The sequence below is a fragment of the Procambarus clarkii genome, chromosome 30 (assembly GCF_040958095.1).
Source record: "Procambarus clarkii isolate CNS0578487 chromosome 30, FALCON_Pclarkii_2.0, whole genome shotgun sequence".
Taxonomy (NCBI): Eukaryota; Metazoa; Arthropoda; class Malacostraca; order Decapoda; family Cambaridae; genus Procambarus; species Procambarus clarkii.
In genome coordinates this window covers 15,729,614-15,753,022 of record NC_091179.1, presented here as the reverse complement: position 1 = coordinate 15,753,022, position 23,409 = coordinate 15,729,614, and the positions used below count along the sequence as shown (strand labels likewise).

The 23,409-nt window shown below is 43.2% G+C and overlaps 1 protein-coding gene across 3 annotated transcripts in view; it reads right to left on the bottom strand.

Moving 5' to 3' along the window:
- Positions 1-15,543: 15,543 nt before the first annotated feature.
- Positions 15,544-23,409, bottom strand: part of LOC123765497 (beta-secretase 1) — a 53,342-nt gene continuing 45,476 nt past the window's right edge. For all 3 annotated transcript variants that reach the window (XM_045754121.2, XM_069333930.1, XM_045754122.2), the window contains exons 9-10: positions 21,797-21,913; positions 15,544-16,161 (exon numbers count right to left, since the gene is read on the bottom strand). In XM_045754121.2, the coding sequence (XP_045610077.1) occupies positions 15,968-16,161; positions 21,797-21,913 (311 nt within the window). In that variant the 3' untranslated portion in view covers positions 15,544-15,967. The remainder of the gene's footprint in view (positions 16,162-21,796; positions 21,914-23,409) is intronic.

Sequence of the window (23,409 nt, the reverse complement as noted above, 5' to 3'; positions counted from 1 at the left end):
CAATAAGATGCTTATCTTAAGATACTAACAAGGTTAGGTAAGGTCAGGTGTTTTCTATGAATCTTTTTAAGGGTATCTTATGTTAAGTATGTCACCTATGCACATATTTAATAAGTCAATATTGACTTATTAAATTTGCGAGAACAGGTTGACATATGCTTTACTGAAAGCACTGTACAATGCATGCCAGGCACTAAAGTTGTAGATGCATCCACCCATTCAGCAAACAAGCCCTGTGAGAATTAACAATGTAACCATTGTTAAGGGTCCCTAAACCTATGCAAATCTAGTCCATCTATTAGATGGGTAGTAGAGCAAAGCTCTGAAAAAGCCAAGCCAGGGAAATCTGCAGGACTGCCTGGTCCCCTTTTATGAAATGGGGTAGGATCAGTACAAACTGCATCATCCCCTGTGGGTTGTAACAGTAGGACATGGTTACACACCTATAAATGGACTAGATAAGAGAATTAAGATTAGGTCATTGATATAGCTAAAACATCAAATTCAAACTCGCCCACTTTTGTAGAGTAAAGGAGACTCACTCCAAGCCAGTCCATGCATCATAATCACTTTCACCTGAAAAATATTTCAACAAATTATTTTCAGATTTAAAGCCAATCTTGCTTTACTTTTCAAATTAGCATTCAGTAGTTTACAAATTTAGATGGAAACAATTTCTTTCAGGAATTTACCTTTCCTACATATTCTAGTAGCAGTAGTAAAGATCTAATTTAGCAATATAAATATATGGCATCAATTTGCCAAGTTTCAGTAAATGTCATTTTAGAAACTATCCACAACTGCACTTCAATGGCAATTTACATTTATCTTTAGCCAATGCTATATTGTTTAAGTTATTACTATTTTTTTACTTTTATGCAAATCTATTCAGATTAACCTTTACTACAACTCACCTGATTCTGTTTAAGCAATTAACTCTTCCAACTGACAGAGGGACTTCTGGACTTTCCAAACCACATTCTGGAAAACTATATAAATTTAAAACCAAGCTAAACATTGAATATTTTTTTTACTTTCAAGGGAAAAATACCATCACTTAGAACAAAACTTTTCCTGCCATTAACTTTATTTGACTCATGATTACCCTTAACAGTGTTATACATTTATAGATTAAAGCTTATTTAACAATCATTTAATGTTAACTAAACAAGATTTATATTTTATTAATAAAACACCCTCAACTATGCTGTTTAAGATCTAATGCCCCTCATTACAATTTTCACAATTTCAACATACCATTCTATTCAATACATTCCTGAAAGGACTAAACTTGCAGATATGGTACCCACTAGCCTAAGCCTAGACTTCCATACCCTAATATTTAATAGGTTTTTAGCAATTAACTTCTACCCTCTAATTCCAATGTACACAACACTACTTACTGTAGATCTGCAAGTATTTTCCTGCAGCTTTGTTGCCAGGACCTTCCACAACCTGTCATGTGAACAGCAAATATTACTAAAAAGTTATTTGCATAGCGATGTTTTTTTGTTCATACCTGTACCACCAGTTTAACAGTTGCCGTTTTAAATGGCACACTAACTATCTTGTTGTCCCATCTTTATTAATTAAAAACCAAAGCTATAGTCATTTCAAGTCAACATCCTATACAAATTTTATTTTCCAACAACTTTAGTCATGAACATTTTTCTGGAACATTGCAAAAACTTTAATTTAACCATGTATAACATTTGAATAAAAGCAATACAAAATTTATATATACAAATTCTTATTCTTTTGCAACCACTGCTTACTACTAGGGGGACAAATTTATTCTGTTGAATTATGTACCAAGCTTTTTAGTCTGAAAATTCATAATTAACCCAACTATACTACCAAGACTGATTTTACTAAATTTAGTAATATTTTTACACTAGCAACTATACAAGGCCATATTCTCTAGTTATCACCACACTTCTGCAGGTGTAAGGTTCTATCTCCCCCATCTGCAGCACTCATGACCACACTTGGTCTTTATTATAAATTTCTTTATGAACCTGATACAGTACTGTTAATGGATTAAATGTTTTGTGGGAACAATTTAGCTACAGTTCTGCCAAAGGAATGATTAATACACCATGCAAGCCAACTAATATTAAAATTAGAAATATTTATTAAGGGCAGAAGTTTTTATCATATGGGATGTTATTTTAGAAGAATGGGTGGTGTGGTGGTTATGTTATGGTTGAGTAACATGGTACAAGAGGGCAAGTAGTTGCTGAGCAAGTATGCCAATTTCAATTTCTAGCAAACTGGCAGATACAGCAGAAGTGTACACTTTACTGCCATTAGAATCCATGCAGAAAGTTCCTACTAGAGAGTTACTGGCCACTATTCACTAATGACTAGGGGAAGTTAGCTCAGAGCATCTTTGATGTGCTTTGATGGCAACGAAAATGTTGCCCCCTTCAAAAGTTAAGCTTGTCTACAGCATTTCTTTTTTAATTAACTATGTAAGGGGGAGATTCTGAATAGCAAGTGCCAATAGGCACTGCCACTGGCTTATGGCAAAAGATTCTGTAGCAATAGAACTATAAGCCACACTTTCTCCCCCCCCCCCCTTCCTCCCAACTGTTCAGTGTCAAAAGGGAGGGGAGGTGTCCATTTACTGTACCACTTACATTTTAGTGTGGGCTTCATCCACTATTCTGATGTTAGCTGGAACATTTGTGCCAGCTGCCGGTTTGAAAGGGAGGCATACCATGTGCCAATTCAGGAAGCTTTCCACGTTCCTCACTGCATGTCAGCTCAGGACCTCACTACCATGTTGAGAGGCAGTTGAAGACTAACCAATCAACATCCCAGGCTGGAGAGCAGTGCCAGCTCTGGGAGAATTTACCACCTGCAAAAAATTTAATACTCTTAACAACCTACACCATCTATCTCATCTTTACCTAGCCCCCAAACCTTACATTTGTCAGCATTAAACTGCATCTGGTAGTCTTAACCATTTCAAAACTATATAGGGCATCGGTATTTTTTATTTGCCAATTCTGCAACTATTGCAGTCTAAACCATAATCTTGCGATGACCATAATCGAGCCATGACCTAATCAACTTCAGTCAGCATTCCCAATGATCCGAGCCCCCTATCAATTTTGCGCCACTATCAAAATCTGTGCTGAAATCAAGGTACACAAAATCACAAACCTTATCACTATTTCCTCAACTATGCAACCTAATCCATGAACATTTAGTAATAAAACTATGCGATTCATGTATCTAGTCATGTTTCTCAAAAAGAGTAGGGAAATGGCACTTGCAATGTTAGATTCTAGTAACTTTCCTCACAATAGACTAAGCTAATTGGTCACTAACTTAAGCGTTAAAGTTAACTCAAACTTTTCCTTTAAAACTTGCTATATTATGAACTTTCCACGACCTGTCTTTACCCGACATAATTAAATAGGGTAAAAACGGTATATTAAATGCAGTAAAACTACGGTAAATTCAATATGATAAACTTGCATTCTTTAAGCATGGGCTGCATAGTAAGTGAACTAAACTAAATGTTAAGCACCCTGGCAAACCACTTCGTTCTATTCAATTTCTTTATTTAATCACTTTGTCCGACTAGAATTTTTAGATTAGATTAAAGGAACACCCTCCCTGGTAACGGCTGAACTAGTTAACCAAATACAAATATTTAGGTAAAATACTTTCATAAAACCCGTCTACTTCCCCCACCAGTAGACTTGTTCAGCTAAAGGCATAATGTAATGTTCCACTTTAGTAAATAAAGACTTAAAAAAACACTACCCCATCTGTGTAGTTACCTGACATTCTACGCTTAAAATAACCCATCTATTCCCCATAATTGTTCGATATAACTTACCTCTCACCCACTGGTCGAGTACACAGCAGTATATATCCTCCTCCATCACTCACCGCGTGGATACTATTTCATTCTGGCCGCAAATTGCCTCAAATCACCTACGTTGTCCATAAACATATATAGAAGAGCAACTGACCGTAACACCCGTATAGCGATCATCACATAACGTGGGAACATTAGTAGTACTGCTGTCAAAACATAGATGGCGCCAGGACAAACGGTAATTCCTATGGACTCGGATACAAGACACTCCGCACATTGACAACATCGCACACTAATATTTTTACCACTTCGGACACTAGCTTTAGACGTTTCGCATATGTGTACGTGTTCCATATTAAAACGACAATATAATGCTATTAACAATTAAAATCTTCTATTTAACAGGCATATAGTTATTGAATGAAGTTTAGTGATGTAATAGACATTGTAACGGTTCTATTGTTACGTAAAGTATGGTGACAATAAACACAGACACTAAGATATTATATATATATTTGGTCGAATATACAGAAGTACACCGGTGATACTTTGGTGTGAGTTGAGCGATGTCATCTAACTGGGGTCGTAGGGTGGGAGGTCGCACAGGATCGTCCGTCGTCGTAGGATCAGGTTGTGGTGCGGCTGGTAACTGGGGTTGTAGGGTGAGAGGTCGTACAGGATCGTCCGTTGTCGTAGGTGGCGGTGCTGCTGGTAACTGTGGTCGAAAAGTGAACTGCGTAGTCGGCGGATGTGTCTCTGGATTTAGCAGTGTCGCAGACATTTGAGACGAAGCCTGGAGCAGAGCAGAGAGCTGAGTGAGGCCGGAGTCGTGGAGCTCTATGTGGGAGAGCGTGGCGGCTCGATTGAGAATTGTGAGTGTCTGAACTCGGGGAGCGAGAGTGTGGCGGCTCGATGCGGTCGTAGTCTGCTGTCTGCTCTGTGTCGAAGCTGTAGCGTCTTGGGTTGATTAGGATTGTACACTGTACACGCCGAGTACTACATTGTTGACTGTGGAAATTGTAGTCTGGTACCAAAAGATGTAGGCAGTGTGTGGACAAGCTCGGTGTAGCAGGAGAGATGAATGTGCATAATTGTTGCGTCCTTGGGTCGCTGGTGGAGCATTTAGATCTGGGGCGGATGGGCTCGGGCACCAGGACATTAGGAGGTAATGTAGGCACGTAGTTAGGACAACGAGGTAATCACTGCTAGAGCTGAATTGTCCTGGAGGCGACGAAGAGTCGGAAACGCAAGCTGTAAGTCCTGTACTGCGCAAAGTGCTTGAGTCGGCAGAGTATCAGAATGCAGTGAACGTGTAGATGAATCTGACGAAAGAGTAGCTTTCGTGGACGCCCCTGTAGAACAAGCAGTGCCCTGGCAGCGACGGAGAGTCGGCAGGACAGGCTGTAGATCCCACATTATGTAGTTACTGATGAAGCTGCCAGATGAGTGAGTAGTGATCGTGGAGCAGCAAGCCGTAGTAGATGAAAATGCAGAGACGATCGCGATGAAAATCATAGCTGTGGCAAGAGTGTTGGCAACGTTCCATGACAGGTGGCTGCGGTCCACAGCAAGCAGCAGCAGTGGAGGTCCAGTGAGAGTCCATGTTGTAGTCCATCGTGGCTGGGTATCGTCGAAACTCTCTGGGGTCACCAATGTAACGGTTCTATTGTTACGTAAAGTATGGTGACAAATAAACACAGACACTAAGATACTATATATATATTTGGTCGAATATACAGAAGTACACAGGTGATACTTTGGTGTGAGTTGAGCGCACTGAGTGTCGGTACAGTATCTCGCAAGTGTCTGCTCTAGACCACACTTGAAAGTAGACTCTGGTTAATGTTTGCTATTCTGCTGCTTATATGCTCGGGCAACACCTCACCGTGTTGCCCGGGCAACGCCTCACCTCATTCATCTCCAAAGGTTGACAGGAATATTAACAAAGCATTTGGAGCGAGTATATTATTGGGATAATCTACTCGCTACAATACAAATATATCTGGCAATACAGGAGTTGATGTCAGTGAAAAAGATAAGGATTGTAAATTATGTAGTATGCCGCACGCCCACACCTTAGAACATTATTTATTAGAGTGTCAACTTATTGATAACTATAGAAATAAGGAAATAAGTAATGTACCACATCAAATTGTTTGTATGTGTGATAATGGTATGATAGACAGTATACTTAGGAGCTACAAAAATTTTGCCCCAAGAGTGTAACAATTAGATGCTGTACTTACTATATTAACCTGCAATGTTAAATGGGATTCTTGTAATGTTAATTGTCTATATGTACTTACTGAATTTGTGCGCCCCTTGAGGGACTTGCAGTAGAGGGGGTAGAAATAGCCTAAGTTACTCTATCCCTTTGAAATGTATTTTTTTCTTGTCTCAATAAACATACTTGAACTTGAACTGTAAATATTTGTGGCTTCCTGACCATAAAGTTACCGCCGCAGAGGGTAAGAGACCGGATGTACCCAGTATACAAGCCGCACTAGCTATTAGTTCATAAAAGCTGACAACTTACCCAGATAAACATTACTTCCTAATTATATATATATGCAAATAATACAATTGAAATGTTTAACCCCTTAACTGTGTTGCCTCCAAATGTGACACCCCCGCAGTGCGCAGGAAATAAATTCTCTGGAAATTTTTTTTTTCTTTTTAAAGTGTCAAAAACCCTTCCCTCAGTATGGGTATGTAAAAAAAAAAAAAAGTCGAAATTGTACTTACTTTGGCTGCTATGGGGTCCGGAAGTTGGGGCGTGACGTCATCATTCCCCGTGCGCCCGTGCCGTAAGCTCTCGGGGGCGGTGGGGCGCTCGGGGCGGGGCGTGCGAGTTGCCGCGAATATATTTTCGTTCATTTTTTGCACCTTTCCAAATACATTTTCATTGTTTTTATGTGCCAATCCAATGTATAATGAACACGTACACTATAATATCGCAGTACAACATCCGTACTGTCCGTAGACACTGTGTTACGTGCATGAAACTTGTGTACACATATGCAGCACATATGCAGCTATGTATCATGCTAATTTGTGTATATATACAATCTATTTACACACTATATACATTCACCATCAACACATTCAGAACACCGCGTAACAGCTGCTTCGTATGGGCCAATAGCAGCTGCTTCGTATGATTGATACAGAGCAATTGATACAGTGCAATTTTAAGGCAAAAAGTGAAAAACTATGAAGATGAAATTAGGTACTTTTTAGTATTGATTTTGAATGATGTAAAAGTTGGACAGCTTTTCAATTCAGTAGGGAGTGAGTTCCACAAACTGGGTCCCTTTATTTGCATAGAGTGTTTACACAGATTAAGTTTAACTCTGGGGATATCAAAGAGATATTTATTTCTAGTGTGGTGATAATGGGTCCTATTACATCTGTCCAAGAAGAGTTTCAGACAAGGATTTGCATTTAGGAACAGGTTTATGATGGAAATGTTTATGATTCTGGTCTAGGAATACCGTGGGATTTCACCAAAATGTGTTGTATACAATGAAATGATTATACATTGCTCTGTTGTGAACATTGTATACAGTACCTCAAGATATAAATCCCACACCACTTAACTAGCTCCCAGATACCTAATTAATTCCCTACTCTCTGTAAATGTCTTCCTGGTGTGTGTGTGTGTGTGTGTGTGTGTGTGTGTGTGTGTGTGTGTGTGTGTGCGCGCGTGCGTGCGTGCGTGCGTGCGAGAGAAAAAAAATAGTAAGTAGTTAGTAATAGTTGATTGACAGTTAAGAGGCGGGCCGAATGAACAGAGTTCAACCCGCGCCTGCACAACTAGGTGAATACTCTCTCACTCTCACCACCCACATATGTGTTGTATGTGGATGCTGAAGTTCAGTCTCTTGTCTATGTATAGGTCAAGGAACTTTCCATAATCATTATTGCTAATGTTAACATTGTGTATCTGAAGTTGAATTTGGTTTCAGGATTCTTCCGAACAAAAATAGTAGTCGGTCTTTTTTATGTTTAATGTGAGTTTGTTAGTTTACATCCATGAGTGGACTTTTTAAATCTGTTATTTTCATTATTATATAGTGCGTTTGGTTTGGGGTCTGAATAGATGAAGGTAGCATCGTCAGCACTTATGTTTACACTTATTGGAAGTATTTTAAGTATCAACTAAAGTATCTTCACACTTGACTTAAACTTTAGTAGCTATTTTCTGGACCATTCCTCAAGTTTCGGAGGTCAACGAAGATGGAATTCACATGAAATGGATTATGTTACCATCACTAATAATGTTGTGTTTTTCTCTGTCTAGCTTTGGACACGGTCATGTTACAATTGTGTCTTAGAGAGTTGCGCGCAATTAAGGATGATAGAAATCACTTACAATTAATGCAGGATGGTAGAAAATCACAATTAATGCATCAAGTTTGGAGACTTGAATTGAAATTGAAATAAGTTTATTGAGGTAAAATATACACAAAGGGATGAGGTAGCTCAAGCTATTCTCACCCCGTTCAGTACATCGTGTTAATACATACATACACACACACACTTGTACACATTTTAGTGTAACAAGCAAGGCAAATAGTTCTGTTTGATAGGTAGAGGCAACTGCACTTGCAGCTGCACCCGTGGGGCGGTGTAGGAAACCATCAATGTATATGATTTGAGAGAGAGAATGATCTGTGGACAGAGCATCAATATGGCGTAAGGTATTGGGCTTTGCCTCAAGATGAAGCATAATAAAGAACCCGAATATCAGGAGAAAAAATTACATTAAAAACTGTCCACATGATACATATATATAATCACGTTTTAAGATATGGGCACCATACAACCGCTTCATATTCCAGCTTTGGTCTGGAATAAGAGTCGTGAACAATTTCTTTAGTATTTCGCCATCCATGTATTTAAAAGCAATTCTGAGGTTAGAAAGTGTAGCATAGGCTCCTCGCAAAATGTTCTTAATGTGGTCCTCAGATGACAGTTTTCTATCTAGAACAACCCCTAGATCCCTTTCTTTGTCAGAATTCTTTAAAGATTTCTCACATAATTTATAGGTTGTGTGTGGTCTATGTTCTCCAATTCTACATTCCATAACATGGCATTTATTCACATTCCATTTGCCAAGTATTGCTCCATATACTTATTTTGTCCAGGTCTTCTTAAAGGGCATGACAATCATCTAGGTTTCTTATCTTCCCTATTATCTTAGCATCATCAGCAAACATGTTCATGTAATTCTGTATTCCCACTGGTAGATCGTTTATGTAGACAATGAACATTACCGGTGCAAGAACTGAACCCTGTGGTACTCCACTCGTAACATTCCTCCAATCCGATACCTTGCCTCTGATTACGGCCCTCATTTTTCTGTCAGTTATGAAATTTTTCATCCATGTTAGAAGCTTACCTGTCACCCCTCCAATATGTTCCAGTTCCCAGAACAACCTCTTATGGGAACTCAGTCGAAAGCCTTTTTTAGGTCCAGATAGATGCAGTCAACCAAACCATCTCTTTCCTGTAAAATCTCTGTGGGTCGATCATAAAAACTGAGCAAGTTCGTTACACAGGATCTTCCAGTTCAAAAACCATACTGTCTGTCTGATATTATATCGTTTTCCTCCAGGTGTTCTACCCATTTAGTTTTAATTATTTTTTCTAATATTTTGACTATTACACTTGTCAATGATACAGGTCTATAATTAAGGGGGTCTTCCCTGCTTCCAATTTTGTAGATTGGAACTATGTTAGCCTTTTTCCACACATCAGCTACAACTCCTGTACACAGGGATGCCTGAAAAATCATTTGAAGTGGAATGCTGAGCTCAGGTGCACATTCTCTCAGAACCCATGGTGAAACTCCATCTGGACCAACTGCTTTGCTCTTACTTAGCTCCTTGAGCATTTTTTCACTTCGTCTCTAGACACCTCTATGTGCTCTATGTTGTTCACTGGAATTCTTATTGTGTCTGGTTCCCTAAAGATTTCATTTTGTACAAACACACTTTGGAACTTTTCGTTTAGTGTTTCACACATTTCCTTTTCAATTTCCGTGAATCTATTTCCCATTTTCAACCTCTGAATATTATCCTTTACCTGTAATTTGTTGTTTATGAATTTACTGTGTGTGTGTGTGTGTGTGTGTGTGTGTGTGTGTGTGTGTGTGTGTGTGTGTGTGTGTGTGTGTGTGTGTGAGAGTGTGTGTGTGAGAGTGTGTGTGTGAGAGTGTGTGTGTGAGAGTGTGTGTGTGAGAGTGTGTGTGAGAGTGTGTGTGTGAGTGTAATTACCTAAGTGTAATTACCTAAGTGTAGTTACAGGATGAGAGCTACGCTCGTGGTGTCCCGTCTTCCCAGCACTCTTTGTCATATAACGCTTTGAAACTACTGACGGTCTTGGCCTCCACCACCTTCTCACTTAACTTGTTCCAACCGTCTACCACTCTATTTGCGAAGGTGAATTTTCTTATATTTCTTCGGCATCTGTGTTTAGCTAGTTTAAATCTATGGCCTCTTGTTCTTGAAGTTCCAGGTCTCAGGAAGTCTTCCCTGTCGATTTTGTCAATTCCTGTTACTATTTTGTACGTAGTGATCATATCACCTCTTTTTCTTCTGTCTTCTAGTTTTGGCATATTTAATGCTTCTAACCTCTCCTCGTAGCTCTTGCCCTTCAGTTCTGGGAGCCACTTAGTAGCATGTCTTTGCACCTTTTCCAGTTTGTTGATGTGCTTCTTAAGATATGGGCACCACACGACAGCTGCATATTCTAGCTTTGGCCTAACAAAAGTCATGAACAATTTCTTTAGTATATCGCCATCCATGTATTTAAATGCAATTCTGAAGTTAGAAAGCATTGCATAGGCTCCTTGCACAATATTCTTAATGTGGTCCTCAGGTGATAGTTTTCTATCTAGAACCACTCCTAGATCTCTTTCTTTATCAGAATTCTTTAAAGATTTCTCACATAATATATAGGTTGTGTGGGGTCTATGTTCTCCTATTCCACATTCCATAACATGACATTTATTAACATTAAATTCCATTTGCCAAGTGGTGCTCCATATACTTATTTTGTCCAGGTCTTCTTGAAGGGCATGACAATCATCTAAATTTCTTATCCTTCCTATTATCTTAGCATCATCAGCAAACATGTTCATATAATTCTGTATACCAACTGGTAGATCATTTATGTACACAATAAACATCACTGGTGCAAGAACTGAACCCTGTGGTACTCCACTTGTGACATTTCTCCATTCCGATACATTGCCTCTGATTACTGCCCTCATTTTTCTATCAGTCAGAAAATTTTTCATCCATGATAGAAGCTTACCTGTCACCCCTCCAATATTTTCCAGTTTCCAGAACAACCTCTTATGTGGAACTCTGTCGAAAGCCTTTTTTAGGTCCAGATAGATGCAGTCAACCCAGCCATCTCTTTCCTGTAATATCTCTGTGGCCCGATCATAGAAACTAAGTAAATTCGATACACAGGATCTTCCTGATCGAAAACCATACTGTCTGTCTGATATTATATCATTTCTCTCCAGGTGTTCTACCCATTTAGTTTTGATTAGCTTTTCCAATACTTTCACTATTACACTTGTCAATGATACAGGTCTATAATTGAGGGGGTCTTCCCTGCTGCCACTTTTGTAGATTGGAACTATGTTAGCCTGTTTCCACACGTCTGCTACGATTCCTGTACACAGGGATGCCTGAAAGATCAGGTGAAGTGGAATGCTGAGCTCAGATGCACATTCTCTCAGAACCCATGGTGAAACGCCATCTGGGCCAGCTGCTTTGTTCCTCCCGAGCTCCTTTAGCATATTTTCCACTTCATCTCTAGACACCTCTATCCGCTCTATGTTGTTCTCTGGAATTCTTATTGTGTCTGGTTCTCTGAAGATTTCATTTTGTACAAACACACTTTGGAACTTTTCATTTAATGTTTCACACATTTCCTTTTCATTTTCCGTGAATCTGTTTCCCATTTCCAACCTCTGGATATTATCCTTTACCTGCAATTTGTTGTTTATGAATTTGTAGAATAGGCCCGGTTCTGTTTTACATTTATCTGCTATCCCTTTTTCAAAATTTCTTTCTGCCTCTCTCCTTACTGCTGTATAATTGTTTCTCGCATCTTTGTATCGCTGGTATGTTTGGGGGTTTGGCCTCTTCCTATACTGATTCCATTTTTGTGTCTTTTGGTCTCTTGCCCTCTCACAATTTCTGTCGAACCAATCCTGTTTTCTGGTCCTGCATCTCTGTTTTGGTATAAATTTTTTTGTGCCTTTATCATATATTTCACAAAACTTGCCATACATCTCATTCACTTCCTTGCCTAGCATCAAGTCTGTCCAATTATACTCACTAAAAAAATTTCTAAGGTCACCATAATGTCCTCTCCTGAAGTCTGGTTTTTCAACTGCTTCAACCTCCTTATTTTCTTCCAGCTTATAACGCATTGCATACTTTATTCCCAAAAAGACATGGTCACTTTTACCCAAGGGAGGAAGGTACTGAATGTCAAATATCTCTTCCTCCTTCCTGGTAAATATCAAATCTAGCATGGAGGGAACGTCCCCTTCCCTCATCCTCGTAGCTTGTTTAACATGTTGATACAAGAATGTTTCCAGGATGAGGTCTACAAATTTACAGGTCCAAAAATCTTCTGTTTTAGCTTCATATACTTCCCAGTCTATGGATTTCAAGTTGAAGTCACCGACTATCAACAGTCGTGATCTATCGTTATCCGCTCTCGCTATAATCTCTCTCATTATTGTTATAAGACCTTCACGTTTACTATCTAGCTCCTCCTTTGACCATGTGCTGCTTGGCGGTGGACTATATGCATTTATCATCATTAGTTTATCATCCTCATAGCAGATCTCTAGTGCTATTATGTCAACTTCTTGTGGATTGGCAGTCATTATTTCCTTCACCTTTAGGTGTTCTTTTACCAGCACAGCAACGCCACCGCCTTTCCTAATTTTTCTGTCCCGTCTCCAAATTGAGTAGCCCCTTGGGAATATGACCTCATTTAAAATTACATCTTCAAGTTTTGTCTCCGTGAGTGCAACAATGTCTGGTGTCTGCAGCTGTATTACATCACTTAACTCCAGTATCTTCGATCTCACTCCATCTATGTTGGTGTATGCAATCTTCAGGAACTTGTTCCCCCTCTCCTTATTCTTCACTCCCCCTCTCTCTATTGATTTTGTTGGTTTGCCTTTATGTACCACTTTACTGGTTTGCCTACCCCTATCACTTTGTAGAAAAAAGAATTTATTTCTTCTTCATTCCTGCTCTCATTTAAATGTTTTGCCTCGGCGAGGTTCAGTTTCAGCTTCTCTCTATCTTCTTTTGAAAGATCTCGTCTTAACGACCACCCTTTCCCATCCTCATCCCTTTGCAATTTTCTAGCATTCCTTAGTACTTCTTCCATCTGTTTGGCACCGTTTAGGGTGATCCTCAAAGGTCGATCTTTCCCTTTTACGTACCTGCCTATTCTCCTGTAGTCGCACACATTCTCTCTGTTTGTAAGACCTTCCACGAGGCCAACAATTTTATCTACTACTTTAGCTTCTTCTACAGCTCTTTCTGACCTAGATGTTATCGCCTTTTCTTTGCAGCCAAAAATGATCAGGGACTTACTCCGATCAACTGTGTTTTGCACCAACTTCGGGTTAGATGCCAATTCTTTCCTCACTTCTAGCCTAATGTTTGTTTTATCTTGGTTGCTGCAGTGTTTGACTTCCTTTACTGCTTCTTCTATTTTTTCCTTCTCCTTGGCCACTTGTGCATAAGTGAGTTGCATATCTTTCTTGCACTGTTCTATTCCCTGTGTAACTTCCTCCATCTGTGTGTGTGTGTGTGTGTGTGTGTGTGTGTGTGTGTGTGTAATTACCAACCTTAGTTACACACACACACACACACACACACACACACACACACACAGAGGACCACTTGCTTTGCAAACCCCTCTGGTATAAAACCCGTCGGTTACTGTCTAAGTTCATAAACTAGAAATGTAGTAATAAAAATAAATGAGAAATGTGGGTGGGGGAGGGATGAGAAATGAAGGGGGAAAAACCTAGGGGGAAAATCAACCGGTTCATAGCATCACTGTGACAGTATTTTGTTTGTACTGTACTCACTAATAAGAGAAGTCATCATCCACTTCTTATGTTGATGATAATTGTTGATGGAGCATTGTTATTTACATGAATGAGGTGGTGGTGGATGTTGGTGGTGGTGGATGTTGGTGGTGTTGGGTTGACTGAAGTGGAGATTAATGGTGGTAAGGTAACCTCAGATGTTGACGCACTTGGGTCAACATGTGATGAGTCGGGTGCAGGTGAGGCAATGTGAGCTTTCTTGGAAGCCTTTGCAAATGACTCTTTAATTGACATTTGTTTCATTTCCTTTGATCTTGTTTTCAAAAATCTTCATATACAAATTGTACTGGTCAGTCAGGTATTCAGTCACAAGTCAGTCAGTCATAACCAGTCAGAGGTTGCTAGGCATTCACAGTTGTGGTAGCAACCACAACTGTGAATGCCAGTCACAATTTGTAAACAACATGATTCTGATGTTTATACAACACCAATGTTATGTACTCTCATAAACCCAATGTACCTTCTTGTATATAAGTAAGGCAGGGCAGTCAGTCAGTCAGAGCAGTCAGTCTGCCTCCAAGGCCACCATCTGGAAGGAAGGTTGCCCAGAATAAGAACTGTATTAATACCCATCTACACGTGCCTGGAAGGGTGAAGGGATATTTCTGGGAGGGTCCGGTATGGGGATGGGAAGGGGGGAGGGTTAGGTTGTAGCAGGGATGGGGCAGCTGAGGGAATGTGGTGTGGCCACAGCCAGACTGTGATAGTCCGCCAGCCCGCCCGAACCCACCTAAGCACTCCTACCCGCCCTAACCCATCCAAGCTCGCCTATCCACCCTAACCAACCCAAACCAGCCTGAACCCATCCAAGCCTGCCAGAACCCACCCAAGCCCGCCCAAACCCACCCAAGCTCGCCCAAACCCTCCCAAGCTCGCCCAAACCCTCCCAAGCTCGCCCAAACCCTCCCAAGCCTGCCCGAACCCACCCAAGCCTGCCTGAACCCAACTAAACCCATTTAAAGCCCACCTACCCACCCAAAACTACCTGAGCCCCACCTAAGCCTGCCTAAAAGCCTGCCAACCCTCCCAAACCCAACCAAGCCCACCTACCCGCACAAACTCGCCCAAGCCTGCCTACCTGCCCGAACCCATTCAAGACTGCCCCCCCCCCATCCACCAAATCCACCCAGCCAGCCTGCCTGCCTGCCCACCAACCAAGTCAGCCTGCCTGTCCAGCAACCCAGCCCACCCACCCAGCCTGCCCAGCAACCCACCTAGCCCGCCCACCGATTAACTTACCCACCCAGCCTGCCCACCAGTCAGCCACCAATCCATCCATCTACACTGCCCACCCGCCCACTCACCCAGCCATCATCCCTGCCCATGCACCTACTCACCCTGCCTACCAGCTATCCCATCCCCCACCCCCATCCCTGCTGGCCTGCCCACTCTGCCCCGCCCATGCACCCACCAGTCAGCCATCACTGACACAATGCGTGCATTTGGAGCCGACATTGTGCACGGATGTTCCTACATTGTACAGATATATCCAACAAGTCACGGAATAAACACCCCCAGCCTCGTGACAAATCAAAACAATGGGAACAATGGGCCATGAATCAGTGACATCACAGGGTATGAGGCACTAGAGTGACGCCCGACACGGTCAGTGGGCAAACTAGACCATCTCCCAAGCCTGGGCCAGCGCGAGGCCTGGCAGACCATTTCCCGAATGTTGTTTGGGAGGTGTGAAAACCCCAACCCCCCAATTGTGAAACTGGAACTTTCGGATAACTTAAGTCCACAAACCAAGTGGTCCTGTGTGTGTGTGTGTTGGAAGAAGGGTGGGGAAATACAGTCTATCCTGGGCAACACTGGACACCCCTTCCAGTAAATCATAAAAAAAGTAGTTCAAGGTTTGCTAGTATTATGAATGTGACAGATTAGCAAATTGCTGCATCTATGATAACTTAATTATGACACAATACAAAGCATATTTAAACTATGATGTTGAATTCTCAGGTGTTTGTTTCATCCAAGGTAAGAAATGGGAGCTCAGGGTTAATGCGCGGCTTAATGAGAGATTTCCAAGTCCACCTCAATGCTGCCAATACTAGAGGCAGTGAGAGCAGTACAACGATTCCAATCATAACATAAGATGCTACTGTCAGTTCATCCACTACACTTGGCACATACACACACGACAGCACATCTGTTGAATGAAAACATACTTCAATTAATACAATCAATAATGAAACCTCATTTATCCAGATCAATTGGTTAAGGTGCCATTAATACCTGATATTTCCAAATAATACAGTATAATAAAACGTCCAGTACTGATTATAATTAAAAAAACTCTGGTGGATTCCTTTCTATATTTCATGGAGCTACCCACCTGGAATCTTACAAACCGAGCTACCACATCAGGCTCATACACTGTTTACACAGTGTTCTCTGATTGTGCCTATGGTACCCCTGCTCTTCACTGGTTCTATTCTGCATTTTCTTCCATATCGTTCACCCCAGTATGTTGTCATTTTACTGTGTAAATTCGGGACCTGGCCCTCCAGTATTTTCCACATGCATATTATTTTATCTCTCTCTTGTCTCCTTTCTAGTGAGTACATTTGGAGAGCTTTGAAACGATCCCAATAATTTAGGTGTTTTATTGCGTCTATGTTCTCTGTATTCCCTCCATTTCAGCAATCTCTCCTGCTTTGAAGGGAAAAAAAGTGAGTACTGAGCAATACTCAAGATGGGACAGTACAAGTGATTTGTAGAGTACAAATTTGTATAGACACCCCCTGAACGTGAGTGGCCAGGAGAGCCAAACCCCGAGAACTCAGCAGATGAATCACCTGAAGCGACCAGCCCAAAAGAGCCAAGAACCGCAATAAATCCCCATGGTTCAGGCAATGAACCACCAGGGAGCAGTCTGAATGGAGCCTGATCGTCGATCTGCGAGCGACCCAAACCCTCTGAAGTGACATCCACACCGCCACAAACTCTCGCACCGTGCTGTGGGCCCAACGGAAGGACGGACCGCCACTGGACTGATGAGCACTGGTCACAAAGCCCCAGCCAAGAGACAACACGTCCATGAACACATCGAGAGAGGGCTCAGGTAGGTGCCAAAGGTACCGAACCCCGATAAACCCGAAGAGGAAGCTGGCGACTTAGCAGCCAAAACCAGCGATTGCGAGACAGACGGAAGGGATGTCCACGAAGGAACCAGAACAGCCGATGAAGCCACACCCGACCCGGCGGGTAGACCATCATGGCAAAGTTCAGGCTCCCGCACAAACCCTCGAGCAACCACCAAGTGACCCGGGAACACTCCAGAAACAAGCAAAGGCGCGAGCACAGCCGAAGAAGAGATTTCAGAGGGAGAGACAAGGAAGCGGTTCGAGAGTCCCACACAAGAGCCAGCCAAGTCCGAACCTGAGAAGGAACCAGATGGGAGTTCCATCAGTTCACCAGTAACCTGAACCCAGCGAGCTGGGAAAGAACCAAATCCCTGGCAAGCAGACACGCGGACTGGCTGGGAGCCCTAGACCAGCCAGTCGTCGACGTAGGCCAGCACCAAACACGTAAGATTATCTTGAAGTTATCTTGATCTGATTTCAGGGCTTAGTGTTCCCGCAGCCCAGTCCTCGACCAGGCCTCCACCCGTAGGATGCAGCCCGTAGCAGCTGTCTAACTCCCAGGTACCTATTTACTGCTAGGTAACAGGGGCATAAGGGTGAAAGAAACATTTTGCCTATTTGTCTCCGCCTCCACCAGGGATTGAACCCAGAACCTCAGGACTACAAATCCGAAGCGCTGTCCACCCAGCTCTCAGGCGCCCTAAGAGACAGACGGGCCACCACGATCCAGGTAAGGCATGTGAAAACGCGGGGTGCCAGGTTCAACCCAAATGGGAGACAACACAAGCAGTAACCAAGATGCCATACAACAAAACCTAGCCAGTCCCTGAACCCCGGATGAATCAGGATGTGGCAATAAGCATCCCGGAGATCCAGGGACACCATCCAAGCACCCGGCTCCAACAGAAGCTAGACCTGAAACAGAGTAGTCATCCAAAAGGAGGGGTAAAGAACCCAGGGGTTCAGATGGGACAAGTCCAGAATGAACTACAGGTTCGCACAGTCCCGTTTCAGGACTGGGAACAGAGGAAACCCATCTGAGAGACATCGTCGTTTCAACCATGCCCAAGCGCACCAACTCCAAGATGACCTGACAGAGCGCAGGAGAACAGGTCTGCCCCGCCAGCCCCGAACTCCCCGAAGGAGGAGAGGGCCACCAAACCCCACTGCAGGCTGGCTGAAATGACCTGAAAAGCCCACAAATCGTGAGACCAGGCATGAGCAAACAGAGCGAGCCTCTTCCCCATCGCCCTGTCAATGGGACGATCTGCGATAAGGCCAACGCCCCTTACGAGAACCCGACCCATGCACAAGGTGAACACCGTTCTGACGAAGACGGGTCCGAAGGTGGCGCTGACTCCGAAAACTAGCATTAAACAGACACACTGCATCCGGTCGTAGGATCAGCTCAAACAGTTCAACAGGGCAGACGATACGCTCGCCGCAGAGCCCAAGGCACTAGACCCAGGAACAGCCCCAAATGCCTCCACATCCTCCTCAAGCCAATCCGCAGACAGCTCCAGGAGGAAAAAGAACCGCAAGACCGAAGCCAGCAGGTCACAAGCGCGCAAATCCTCAGCAATCAGGGCAGCCGAAAGGGAGGGAACTTGCACGTGAAGCTGCACAAAGCCAACATCCCCAGGAAAGGCAGGGGCAAACAAGCACGCATTGAGGTGCTCAAACTCACCCTCCAGGAAAACCTGAACCATCCACTCCTCAAGCCTCTCAAGCGTGGGGAACAACAGAACGTATGCCAAGCCTCCAACAAAAACACAGGACAGTCCACTGGCCAGGATGACTCTGGAACCTCATAACAAATCCAGTAGGGAAACGAAGACCCAAGCCTGAACGAAAACAGATCCACGATAGAGGCATAATCTGGGTCGTGCAGGAGGTAAGCCGCAAAGGCGTCCCGGACCACATGAGGTGAGATGCAGAAAGCCGAAAACCTCCGGAAAGACAGGACCAAAGCACCCTAAGGGACATGGAACTGACCCCAGGAATGGGCAGACACCAAATCCAACTCGTACGAAGAGGAAGGGGGGGGGGGGAGGGGAAACCCCTGGTTGATACCCAGTTGATGGGGTTCTGGGAGTATATTATCTGATATCTCTCCCGTCGTCTTTCTAGTGAGTACATCTGGAGAGCTTTGAGACAATCACAATAATTTAGATGCTTTATCTTGTTTATGTATCCTGTATATGTTCTCTGTAAACCCTCTATTTTAGTAATCTCTCCTGCTCTAAATGGGGAAGTGAGTACTGAGCAGTACTCAAGACAGGACAGCACAAGTGATTTGAAGAATACAACCATTGTGATGGGATCCCTGGATTTGAAAGTTCTCATAATCCATCCTATCATTTTCCTGCCTGCCGCAATATTTGCTTGGTTATGCTCCCTAAAATTTAGGTCGTCAGACATCATTATTCCCAAATCCTTTACATGTTGCTTTCCTACTATGGGCAAATTTGTTTGCATTTTGTACCTTGTATTATGTTTAGGGTTCTCATTTTTACGGTATCTGAGTACCTGGAATTTATCGCTGTTAAACATCATGTTATTTTCTGCTGCCCAGTAGAAAACTTTATTAATATTTGCTTGTAGTTTTTCATTATCTTTAGCATAGGTAATTTTCATGCTGATTTTTGTGTCATCTGCAAAGGATGATACGAAGCTGTGCCTTGTATTTGAGTTTATATCTGATATAACGGGATGGGACTGCAGCCGGTCGGCCGAGCAGACAGCACACTGGACTTGTGATCCTCTGGTCCCAGGTTCGATCCCGGGCGCCGGCGAGAAACAATGGGCAGAGTTTCTTTCACCCTATGTCCCTGTTACCTAGCAGTAAAATAGGTACCTGGGTGTTAGTCAGCTGTCACGGGCTGCTTTCTGGGGGTGGAGGCCTGGTTGAGGACCGGGCCGCGGAGACACTAAAGCCCCGAAATCATCTCAAAATAACCTCAAGAAGATATGAGAATATGGAAAAGCAATGGTGTAAGAACTGTACCTTGAGGTACTGAGCTTTTAACTGCGCTTGGACGCAATTTTATATGGTTGACTGTTACTCTCTGTGTTCTATTCGACAGAAAACTGAGTATCCAGTGTCCTACTTTACCAGTTATTCCCATTGACCTCATTTTGTGTGCTATCATTTCATGGTCACATTTATCAAATGCCTTTGCAAAATCCGTGTATACCACATCTGCATCCTGTTCTTCTTTTAATGCCTCAGTGATTTTATCATAATGGTCAAGTAGCTGTGAGAGGCATGATCTTCCTGCTCTAAATCCATGTTGGCCTGGATTGTGGAGGTCGTTGGTCTCCATGAAACTAGTGACCTGACTCCTGATCACTCTCTCAAATACTTTTATTATGTGGGACATTAGTGCAACAGGTCTATAATTCTTTGCCAATGCTTTGCTACCTACCTTGTGTAGAGGGGCTATGTCTGCTGCTTTAAGCACATCTGGTATCTCCCCGTGTCCAAGCTCTTCCTCTACACTATACTAAGTGCCTGTGCTACTGGCACTTTGCATTTCTTTATAAATATTGAATTCCATGAGTCTGAACCCGGGGCTGAGTGCATGGGTATATTGTCAATTTCTCTTTCAAAATTTGCCATGCTCGTGCTTATATCAGTTATATTTACAGGGGTTTGGATATCACGCATAAAGAAATTGTCCGGATCTTCCAACAGCCTGGTTGACCAGTTCAGCAACCAGAAGGTTTGGACAGAGAATGGGCCACAGGGACGTTGATTCCCAGAACCATCTGATGCTAAATACAAGGTCCAGTCCAGTCTCCCACTCCTTGCTTGTGCACCCCCCAAGGAACAGCCCCTACAGAACAAGGCACAGAGCTCGAGACAAATCAGGAGCCTAAGCACACGACTTCAGCCTAGCACATCAGCCTCAGAACTCGGGTTTGGGTAGCCGGCGCGAGGGGTCTGGGACTCCCTCTTCCCCGTCCTGGGGAGGGGGGGGGAGGGGAGCTGCGTAGACGATGGCCCTGCGACGTGTTGTTGTCATGCTCATTTTTGTTTGGGAAGTTTTGTCTACTAGTTCGGCTATTAGTAGCAATTTCTTAACCAGAATAGGGGGTTTGTTTTGGGGCGCTTACCTTTCTGGGTGCCTGACCCGGTCGATGGCAGACATAGAATGCTTCCAACCACATGGGGGTTTCTATAGGCCATTGCTCCTCATGCCTCTCTGAGGGGGGCCAGGATCTAGGTCATGGTCCCCAGTAGGCCTCAGAACTCCATTCACATGACTGATGCCAAAGTCTATTATAGCAATATCAGCCTGGATTAACTCCGGGGAGCTGTAGGGGCTTTCCCCAGAAAACCCGAAGTGGAAGCCGGGGATGCAGCAACCAACACAAGGCTCCTGCAGGATGAACCCAGCGAGAGCAGTGAAATAGACTGCTCAGAAGGAACCAGAACAGGTGGGTTTCTGTTGGGTTTTCCCCATGGTTACTATGGTGGATCTAGTACTGCCCCCAGACTTCTCTTGCTGCTATTGAGTGGGGCAAGATTTTGGTACTGATCTCTTGTATATGCCGCTTGCTAGAGCCTAGTGTGGTACCTGGGTTTGGAGGACTTCAGATGGGTAGCTCATGGAGATACGGAGGGGAAGCCCTCCCAGAAAGCTGCACTTTTTCTACATATATAATATATAATAAAATTCTATAGTATACTACCTGAGAAGTTGTATATCTCTCCGAGAGTAATGGCAGGACCACAGCGTGATTCAGAGAACCCAATCACATTCCGATCCCGATCAAATGTTACACACAAACCCTCCAGCACTACAGCACCTACAAGAAGATACTGTATTTAAACAAACTTTTAATTAATTTTTATGTTATTTTAATATTATATGTTAATTAACATTTTAGTGAGAGCAAAACTGACACATTATCCCACTTCCATAAGTTATGGGGGCATGATTCAGGAAAAAATAAGGAAGCACAATAAAAATACTAAACATTTAGAAAATTAACACTTTGGCGTACCCCGCGCGCCACCCCTCAACTGTGCGATATGGGACCCAGGGTGTCACGGGAGCGCGCGTAAATTCTGAAAAGTGTATACTCTCTTCAACTTTGTCACCTTAATTCTCGTCCTACGAGATTAAATTTTGTATCATTGTGTTCGCAATAGAATTCTCTACAGCACTAAATGCATATAAACTCCAAAAGCCCGGCTAATTACCTGCAGCAAACAGAGAAAGTGCGAACGAGTTACCCAGGAGCGCGCAAACACGAAATTTTTTTTCACTATTTTCACTCTGGTCACCTCAATTTTCGTCCTAGGTCTTTCATTTTGGTTTCAATGGGTTCGCAATAGAATTCTCTAGAGGAACATTAGCATATAAAATAAAAAACCTGGTCACGCTCCAACCGCCGACGAGTTGAAGACGGGCCACGCGTTAGCCGCAAGTGAGCGCTCAGACGCCTTCCAGCTACACTCCCAATTCCCGCCCTTTTCAAGCCTTTCTTTCACAATTTTCTTCCTGGAAGGGCCTTGTTCATGATCACTATCCATCGTGGAGTAAGCGTAGATAGTTTCTAAAGCCGCAGTAAGAAATATAGCCACGGAAAATAGCCGAAATGTTCACACGTTTGAGATGCGAGGGGAGGCGACATTGGTCACAACAGTGGAGCGAAAACAATGGGCCCATGGCGTGTGCCAAGCTGCCTGAGGGCCACCAGGCTCAACAAAGAAAATGGGAAGACAACGGCGCGCATTTTAAAACCAGTCCCCAAAAAATCGGATAAAAACCTGATTTTTGGCGATTATTTAAAGTGGATGACGCAATGCTGCGTCATCCCCGGCATTACCGACAGTAAACGGATGACGCAATGCTGCGTCATGCCCGGGCGAAAGTGTTAATACACTTTGATTCACTACAGGTGAGTTTAAAAAACCAGCGTTGAATGTAATGAAACGCCATTTTCTGGGTGAGTCCCGGAGGCTTCCCAGAGCTATATAGGCTGAATGGATATGTATAACTTTCAGGCATCAGTCAATGCATGGAGTTCTTGTGTACCGGGGACCACGAGCCAGAACCTGGCCCCCTCTAGAGAGGCATGAGGAGCAATGGCCTACAGAAACCCCCCTTATGATTGGGAGCATTCTATGTCTGCCATCGACTGGGATAGGCACCCAGAAAGGTAGGCGAACCAGCCTCGTACAGGGCTGGACCGATCTGCTGGAAGAGGCGGAGCCGCGGGAAGACCCTCGGGTTCGGACACCGAGCAAGCAGCGCCAGAAACCAAGGCTGGGCTGACCACCAAGGAGCCAAAAGGAC